Below are 9,168 nucleotides of genomic sequence, written 5' to 3' on the forward strand. Positions count from 1 at the left end.
CGAACAAAATCCAGTTAATGCAAGTAGTGTGCCTTAGAGTTTATCAAACTGCATAAAATATACAAAAATATTTCTCTGAATGCATAGATGTACTGTTATTACGGTCAGATCATGATTAAAGTTTTAGTCTTACCACATTAACAGTTATTCTTGGTGAAAACTAGAGCAAATAAAGCTTTTTTTAAACCATCTGCTCCTGTAGCTGAATGCTCAGTAATTAGTGGAGGCAGTCTTTACACTGATTTCCTAAACAAAGGAACTGAAAAGAAATTAGATATTCTTAATTTTGAGCCATTTAACCACTACTGTTTTTCCAACAGTTATTGCACATAATCTGAACTAGCCTCTGAGCTATGCGGAGAAGATAAAATATACAGTTGTTAAAATAAAACCTCCTTTCCTGTCCTACAAGAACAACAAAGCAGGAGCCATAGTTAGGAAATTTTACTTCATACTGTGTCACAGTCTTGAGCTTACCCGGAGTTGCATCGGGCTCTAACATAGCCCAGCTCCTGGATGGAGAAGGGCCGGGATTGAGAGCGGGGAGTTGGCAGAGTTTAAGGGATAAGATGTGTGCGGAGCAAGTGGGAAAGGTTGATAATGATTTTGAATGCACTAAGCAAGAATTTTAAGCCTAAGTAATGTGGTGAAATGCTGTCGAGTGTCTCTTCTGCCGGCAGAAGGAGTCTGTCTCTTCTGCCATCCGTGCTTTTACTGACCTGGCCTGGAGCAGCTGCCTCGAGGGTAAAGCAGGAAGCTAAGCCAGGGCCGCAGCCGTGCTGCTCCTCCCAGAACCTGCTGACTGTACTGTGTCTGGTTCGGAATGTCAACACTACAATCCGGATCAACAACAGCACACACTGACTGCATCAGCTGTGCCTCAGCTCTGCTCCAGAGCAGCGTAACAGAGCAGGGATGGAAGGAAAATCAATAGTCTTGGGGAGGGCGGGGGGGGGGGGGGGGCAGGGGAAACAGCAGCTCATGTCCACAAAAACCAACTCCCTCGCCTCTCCTCACTGCGGTACCCAATTAAGGTTTTTGGTGCAAAGGTCATTGCTGTAGTTTTTTTGGTACAAAAGAAAACAAAAAGCCTCCTTAAAGTGTAACTTTGCAGGCTACAACGTTAACAGGAAAATCTGCAGGCTTCAATACTTAGTTGGGATTGACTTCAGGGTGTGTTTTAATGATGAATTTTGCCATTCATAAAACTACAGGTGGATGATTTCGTTATGGACTTGCTTAAATGCAAGTGAAGCGGTCTGCAGCTTAACCAGAGTCGGGAGAGGGCTCCTCCCAAAAAATTCCATTGAAAGCACCTGGAGGCATTCAGCCCTTTTGGTACTTTGGACACTATGTAAAAGTGTCAGTAGACTGTGCAAGACGTAAAGTTCCAGGTTATTGACTTGCTGGGATCTGTTTCCAGTTCCGTACGGCTGACCAAGAGCGTGGTGTGCTCCTTACAGCTCTGATCCCTCCGGACTGCGCTGTTGTGCTTCTCCAGCTCAGCCTCACGCAGCAGAGACGAGCCACGCGCCCTGCCACGGGTCCGTGAGGGTGGGCTGGAAGGAAGGGCCCTGACTTCCCAGCGCTGGAATGCCTAGTCCGCTCCCAGCGCTGGGAAGACAAGTAACACCATGGACGCAGATGGGTGATTTCCCTCCCCCCCCCCCCCCCCAGCTCCCAGAACATAAGGGCTTTCTTTTGAAAGGGCACTTGGACTTGCTTTGTGATTTAAATGCTCAGAGGCTTCACGTCTTTGGTGGAGGTGGAGGGATGCCATCGCTGAAGTTACAATATTCTCATCTGGGCAAGAAACATTTAAATGTGGACGCTTTTGCTCCGCTTATTTTCAGCCCAGTGAAAATTTTTCTCCTGTCACTTCAGAGCGTGAGCTCTTTCCATCCCCAGCAGGCAGGCCAACACATCTGGGTAAGTCTTTGTGAAGGGGCGAGAGATTAAGGACTTCCAAGGTTTACATTTTTAGAGAGCAACTGTTCATCATTAGGCCAAATGCCCTCTGACATTTAACTTAATTGGGAAGTTTAAAAAATACATATATACACACGCACACACGATTTCCTGAATCTCTTTTCCATGAGTCTTAACGTGGGCAAAAAGCGGGAGTGCTCAACATGCTTTTCATAGCAATAATTAAGTCTTTCCTGCCCTCTGTTGACAAATACAACCAATAAACTTCACTGAAATACATTGGAAGCATGTGATTTTAGTAGACAAATGAGGTATCCCTTATCTGAATACAGTATCAAGTAAAAAAATAAAAGCAAAGGGATATTAAATATAAAAGATAAACTATTAGTTAAAATAGTAACCCTAACAATAACTTAAGGTTTTACACACACTTAATTCACTGCCCTCAAAAGGCAGCAGCATAAATGTACCAGCTTTTCGTACCCTGGCTGAATCTCGACGAGTCAGTAAGTCAGCTTCGATGCTCTGCTGTTGTAGCACGGTCTCTCCGTCAAAGTTGACGCAGCGTTCCTGAAAGGAGAGCTGTCGCTTTTCACAAGGACTAACTCCAGCTCCTGGAAGTCCTGAAGTCTGGCAACATCCTTGTCCTTTTAAAGAACAGACACGTTACTTCTAAACACATCTGGTGATTAACTCTTTATCATAACAGCTAAAGGAAGTAAAAACGAAAATTCCAGGGAGGTCACACCCAATGACAGGAATAAGTAATGAATGAAAAAAATCCTACCCGTACACACCCTTTCTTTCAAAGCGTGTTTGGGGGGGTTTCCCCTTACACCGTACATTTTTTTTCTCCTTGATCCTCATTATGATTTGACTCGGTGCATGTCACTGAACTGTGCGTTGTGACCACACACGTTTCATTTACAGCCCTCCAGAAGAGGTATTTTTGGAACAGAAGAGCATGTTCATTTGTTAACAGCGTAGCTTTTAAATTATTCACAAGCCAATCTGTGGGTTTCTTTCCCCTTATGATTTGTTTTTTTTTTTTAGGCAAGCAAACAGTAGAGTAGTACATGGCAATTACGGTAAAAGCACACTAATGCGCTGTTTGATACAGTTAAAAAAAAAAAAAAAAGTCAAGCTGTAACAGTTTCAGGCACTTTAGGAGCTGAAATACTCTGCCTACTTTGACAAGAATATTTTTAAGTTATGATGAAGTTTTAAGAAAAGTCCAACATCCTTTTGAGTTTGTGAGGTTAAGTCAGTTCGGGGGTTTTTTTTTAACATGTTTTGCCCATCATTTTACAAAAACACCTTCTCTGATGTCTGCAAAGTGCAAAGTCAAATTAATCTCTGATTTTTGATTCTTACCTTTCTTACTAGCGTATTAGGTAATTTTCTTATCTTCTCTACTTGTTCTGGATTAATGCCCAGTTCACAGCAACTCACTCTGAGCAGATCTTGATAGGTCAGTTCTTGCCTGTCCAGTTCAATTTCAATGAAGTCATTGTCTCTCAGGTTCTGGACTCTCACCTTAAGCACAAGTTCTGATTGAAAAGGAGATTTAAAGGTTGGGGGGTTTTTTCCCCTCAAAAAAAAAAAACCCAACCAACCCAAACCTAACACTAAAATATTTACCATTATCTTTTGAATTCAGGTTTTATAGCACAAGACCTATGATCTCACTGAGAAATACTGTGCAGCTAATAGAAGCTTCCAGTTGAACAGCAAGAAATGCAGAGGGGAGCCATGCCTACGGCGTTAAACTTTGAGCCATCCGCTCAGAACGCTGTGACTAGACTGCCAGAGGTGCACGTGATGCTATACAACACAGTGCAGAATCTGAATGTTTATGTTGCTTGGACTGATCTTGCCATCAGTTTGCGAAGTATTGCCATGTTTAAAATGCAGTGTAACAGTTATTTTACTAAGCAGAGCAGAAAAATAAAGTTCTGGGTACTTTGGGCCAAAGGAATTCAACATCTCTGCCTCGATTCCTCAAGTCTGAAAGTGGAATGATTCTGCAAGCGAGTCTTTCACCCGGTAACAGAAACACGGAACAGAACGTAGCAGAAGGATGGGAAATTACACTTCATTACCTTGCATGTTATATGGGAAAGTTCCAGTAAAGAAAAAAGGCTGAAACGTCGGGGCGGGACCCGTCGGTGACGTGTCGGTTTGCAGAGGAACAGCCTGTTCGGGCGCTGCGGGCGGGGACAGACCCCTGCCGGGAGGCCGGGCAGCGGGGCCGTGCGGGGCTTCAGGTTCTGGAGCTGCGACGGCTGCCGGCGGGACGGGCAGCGGTTCCACAGCGTCTCGTGCGGGAGAGTCGTCCTCGCTGGGGCATGACGGGGGTGTGCGAACGCCTTCGGCCCGCCCGGCCGAGGAACAAGGGCTGGCGTCGCCCTGGGAGGCGGGAGAGGTGGAAGCGCTTTCGTGCTGGGACTCGGCCAAGCTGGCTGGAACGGCTTCTTCAGTGTAAACGTAAGGGAACGGTGGGTTGGCCAAGTAGTTTGCAACAATTGGCAAATTTAAATCCTTCGCTCCTTGACATTCCGTTTCTTCCTCTGTTAATGAAGTTAAGAAATGCGGGGTAGGGGATGGAGAGAGAAAAAAACCCCACCACGTTACTGGATAGATCTTTCTCATTTTGAATATAATTTTCCTACTGTGTCTTAAAACTCATCACATGCCGAGGTAAGCAAAGGATGTTTCATAATGTATCATAAACATGTAAGACCTGGAAAGCAAACAGCGGTAAAATGAAAGAAAAATCTACAATTTCTACAATGGATTGTGTTTTTTAAAAGCAAAGTGAGAAGAACCATTGAAAGATACGTCATTTCCAGCAGCGTCATTCCAGCGTTTCCAAAGGAACTGTATGACCAGTAGTTCTTCGCTAAATCTCCTTTTACAATGTTGTTAATAGTTCATTATGACGCATGCCAACAAATTAAACAGAGTATTTCTTCAGGTAGGTGACTATTAGATATAATGCTTCTCTTACTTTTAAAAGTACTGCAGTAAACGACATTCTTGCCAGACTGAGGATTACAGGACATTAATATTAATGTCAGAGCAGTTCAGAAAGATCTGCTCAATAGCACTACACTCCCAGAATAAAAAAAAAAAAACATTTAGAAGACTAAGTGTGATACATGTTTATTCCCCGGGAAACACATGACAGCTTAACAGACAGAAAGGCAACTATGAACAGAGTTCATTCACGCACACTTGACAGCTTAGATGTTAAAAACAGAACGCAAGTTATTTGCCATGAACTAAGGCCAAGAGATGAGCACCTTGCCTAAAAGAAAACAAAAATGCTCATGCAAAGGACGTGCCGTTCCTTCAGTTGTGGCCATTGTAACCTTGGTCATGATGTAGCTGCAACTGCATTTAAGATAACCACGCACTGGTGATGTAAGAGTGTATCCGTGCAGAGAGCAATTTTCAGTGCAATTCGCAGAAGACAGAACATAACCTTTCCAAAGGTGAAACACTTCAAAATTTTAATCTGGAGCGCAGTACCTAGATGCTGATGGAGACGGGCACCAGCAGTGTTCAGAAGTATCACCTATAACTAGGGTCGCTGTGCATACAAAAACTAAGATGACAAATTATGGGGCAAAAACTAACCATACGGCAAGTCACAGTCTAACAAAACGCTCAGAAGCCACAACTTCTGAAATGCTGCAGTTGGATCGGATTTGTAGGATTTCTTATGGTCAGACAACAGTCAAATTGTACAATTGTGAAAGCCTCCATTTGCAGCCTGCTTAATGAGAGCAAATGGGGCTGCAGCAGCACATTTCCCAAAGTATACAGCTCTTCAACCCCATGATGACATGGCTCAGAATAAAAGGACTTCCCACCTGAAATCCCCAAGTCTCTTTGCCCGAGTATGAATTACAGTTACAAGCCAGAGCTATCTAATAAGATACAATAGTCTTAGCCAAAGTTCTGCCAATCTGCCTCAGATAAAAGCGCTAAAAATGCTTTAGGCTTTAGACCAAGAATTCTAGATGACTTTTAAGATGGGAACGGTACCTCCCAAAATCTTCCGGATGTCTGGTTTTGAAGTCAACTGGGCAGCCAGCTCTCCTTTGGCCGTGAGGATCTGCTTATCTGCACCAGCATCCAGCAGGCAGGACACCACTTGAGCATGGTTCCGCTTAGAGGCCCAGTGCAAACAGGTCCTGCGGGGAAGGAAGCAGAGGGGTTGTGCCTTCAGCCTCAGATCCGTTGCCCCGGCTCCTCCTCACCTGCCTGTCCCAATGCATCCGAGTTGCACATTGGGTGCCAACAACTGGGAATAAAGTTTCCTTCATTGCACCACTTTTTTGAAGGTAGGAGTCTGTTGTGCAGGGCAAGGCCCTCCTTTGCCCTGCTACAGCGTGAAGAGCGACCCTCCACGGCTCGTGTAGGTGGACACGAGCAACTTCAGATGAGGTCCTCGAGCAAACACGCAGTGGCAGGTGGAAGAAGAGTGCCCTCCTTTTATTATCACCCTCTAGCAGTAAATCTCCAAGCCTCCCGAGATTAGCACTTCCTTTTTTTTTTTTGTAAATAGGAAAACTAAGAAACAGAAGAGCTGTGTCCTCAGAGCAGCTCTCCCCTGCCTCTGAGGGGTGCTGCCCAGCCTCCTGTGGGGACACCCCCGAGTCTGTCCAAACACCCCCTGCAAGGCAAGGGCAGCGCCAACCGCCCCGGCAGGGAGCCGGGCCCGACAGCAGCCCCGGCCTCAGGCTCTGCCTCCGGGAACCGGCAGCCCGACCCACCCGGGAGGACGCGCTTACCGCCCCCCCCCCCGCCACCGCCACCGCCCCGCAGCGCGCTGGGACCCCGCCGCCGGCTCCCGCCCCCCGGCCCGGCCGCCCCAGGCGCCCCTCACCAGCCGTTGATCTCGTTGCGGGAGTTGATGTCCGCCCCCTCGCCCAGCAGCCGCCGCACCTCCTCCACGTCTCCCAGCGCCGCCGCCTCCCGCAGCCGCTCCTCCAGCTCCCGCGCCTCCGCGGCGCCGCTCATCGCCGATGCCGGGGCGCGGGGCCGGCAGATGCCAGGCAGGGCCCACCCCCCCGCCCCGGTTCCCTCGGCCCGGCTGCGGCCGCCGCTGCAGCCCCACCCCGCCGCGGCGGGGCCGCCGGTGCCCGTCACGAGGCGGCGAGGGGACGGCGGGCCGGGCGGCCTCCTCAGCGCCGCGCCGCCGGGCCCTCTCCGCCCCGCCGCCCGCCGCCCCGGCCCTTCGCTCCGGCGGGCGCCCTCACGGCCGCCGCCATCTTGTGCCCGGGGCCGGGGCGGGGTGCGGGCCGCGCAGGGGCCGCGGCGGCCGCTGCCCTTGCCGAGGGCGATGCCCGAGGGCAAACCAGCCTGGAAGGGAGCCGAGCCCAAGCGTTGGGGTGACGCAGGGACCCGGAGAGGCTGAAAACACCAAAACTGAAGCATTTCCTCCGAAGGTCTCTGCCTGCCGCCTTGCCCAGCGAAAAGCCCAAGCCCTGCACGGAGGCTTGAGGGGAGGCGGCTCCTGGGGAAGAGGGGAAAAGCCGCGATTCAGAATTGCCTGCCCGGCAAAGGCCCATCAGACTGGCTTTGCCCTCTTCGGGGAGTTTTTAACCGGCCCGGTTGCTGCGGCCTGGCTCCTGCCTTCAAGCCGTGAGGCCACCGTGGGCTGGGGCCGGGCAGGGCCACGAGGATGGGGGCAAAAGCCATGGGCTGGGAGTGGAACCTGTCGGGGGTTTCCCCAGGCACTCCCAGCCCTGGCACCCCTCATTCCCAGCCCTTGCCCTTCTGGAATGTTGCTCACGCTCTTAAGTAAATAACTGCGGTGTGTGTTGGGGAGCTCTTTTTTTAGCTCCAGGGTTTCGTTTTGGCATCAGTGTCTGCCACCGGTGAGAAATTCACACTAAGCTGGATTTTTTTGTTTCATTGCCTCTCTTTTATTGCTTACTTTTCTTGTTAGCAACATTATTTTGAACCTACCATTTAATTTAGGACTGGGGTTGCAATCGCTTTGGACTGTCATGTTCCCGCTATGGCAATTATGTGGAAGACTGTGCCTGCAGTGTTTCCTGAATATCTATCGCTGTAAATGAATTGTCAAAATACAGAAAAAGAGGAACAGTCATCTTCTTTTTAATTAGTTGGGAGAGGCTGAGGCCCACAGGCTGGACCTTTCTGTTTCTGTGAGTGCCCAGCATCCCTGCAAACTGCCCTCGCTGAACGCAGGAGGGACACGCACACCCAGCGGTGACATTTTTAACTAGCATCATAAAGGTTACGCAGTGACTCAGTGGCATTTTTTTTGACGCCAGATCACGTGCAGTTGATCTCACGCAACAGGCTGCAACAGGCTGAGCAAAAATGTTGCCCGGCTTGTACCAAAAGACACAACCAACTGTATGAGAAACCATGCGACTTAGAGAATGGTTTGCAAACAAGATTTACGCAGTGACAATTGCAAATTCAAGCCTCAGGGACCTGGAAGACCAGCCTTCAACTGGACGCTGCTGTGACCTGGATCTTTTTATTTTAACTCGCTTCTCTTTTCAGTAAAAGCTGTCTTAAATGATCACACTTTTTAACCCATGACACTTTTTGTCTGTTATCAGCATCTGTGGCACGAAGTTGTGAAACAAAGACAAGGCGCACAAACTTGGAGACATTCTGGGAAGCAGAATGCGCTCTTGCATGCTGTGAAAGCTTTAAATCCCAACTTGTTGAATCTGGAAAAATCCAATAGGATAAAGTGGCAAAATAGCCTTTTCCAAAGTTGTACATGACATCTCTCGGACTTTATTCAGGAGGTGAGTGCAGGAGTAGGCCTAAAACCAGAAACACAGACCCTCGTTCATCAGTAAAACTGCGCCGTGCCACTAGATGTCACGGTGGAACAGCAAGAGGAGCCCAAATTGTGGCTTTGTGCTTCTTGCTGTAATTGTAAAATGCTTTTAAATGTGTCTCACAGTGTCTCCGTCCAGCTTTGATCCTGCGGATTTCAAAGCTCTGCGCAGCGCAAAGGGCCGTTATGTGATGTTTCAACGACAAGCACAGGGAAGCCCCGAGCAGTGAGCTGATTTCTTTTGGGTTGTGGAGCTTTTTGCTTTTTTTTTTTTTTTTTTTTTTTTTAGTTTTTTTCCCCCCCTCTGCTTGAGCTCCTCTCCCAAGGCCACACCAGGGCTTTTAAGGACTCGAAGCCGGCGGGCGATGCACTGAGACGGTCTCTCTCACGCTCTCTTG

At 48.5% G+C, this 9,168-nt stretch overlaps 1 protein-coding gene across 2 annotated transcripts; it reads right to left on the reverse strand.

Moving 5' to 3' along the window:
- Positions 1-2,394: 2,394 nt before the first annotated feature.
- Positions 2,395-6,960, reverse strand: LOC104353078 (ankyrin repeat domain-containing protein 40). 2 transcript variants are annotated; one of them, XM_086473676.1, is made up of 5 exons: positions 6,827-6,960; positions 5,983-6,131; positions 4,032-4,499; positions 3,304-3,479; positions 2,395-2,576 (listed from the first exon to the last, which is right to left on the reverse strand). In XM_086473676.1, exons 1-5 carry the CDS (start codon positions 6,958-6,960, stop codon positions 2,433-2,435), a joined length of 1,071 nt encoding a protein of 356 aa, XP_086329802.1. In that variant the 3' UTR covers positions 2,395-2,432. The 2 variants fall into 2 exon arrangements, with proteins under 2 accessions (XP_086329802.1, XP_086329799.1); XM_086473673.1 differs by having other exon boundaries at positions 4,032-4,497; positions 5,978-6,131.
- Between the last annotated feature and the right edge of the window lie 2,208 nt (positions 6,961-9,168).

Source organism: Leptosomus discolor, chromosome 15 (assembly GCF_034619465.1).
Source record: "Leptosomus discolor isolate bLepDis1 chromosome 15, bLepDis1.hap2, whole genome shotgun sequence".
NCBI classification, from domain to species: domain Eukaryota; kingdom Metazoa; phylum Chordata; class Aves; order Leptosomiformes; family Leptosomidae; genus Leptosomus; species Leptosomus discolor.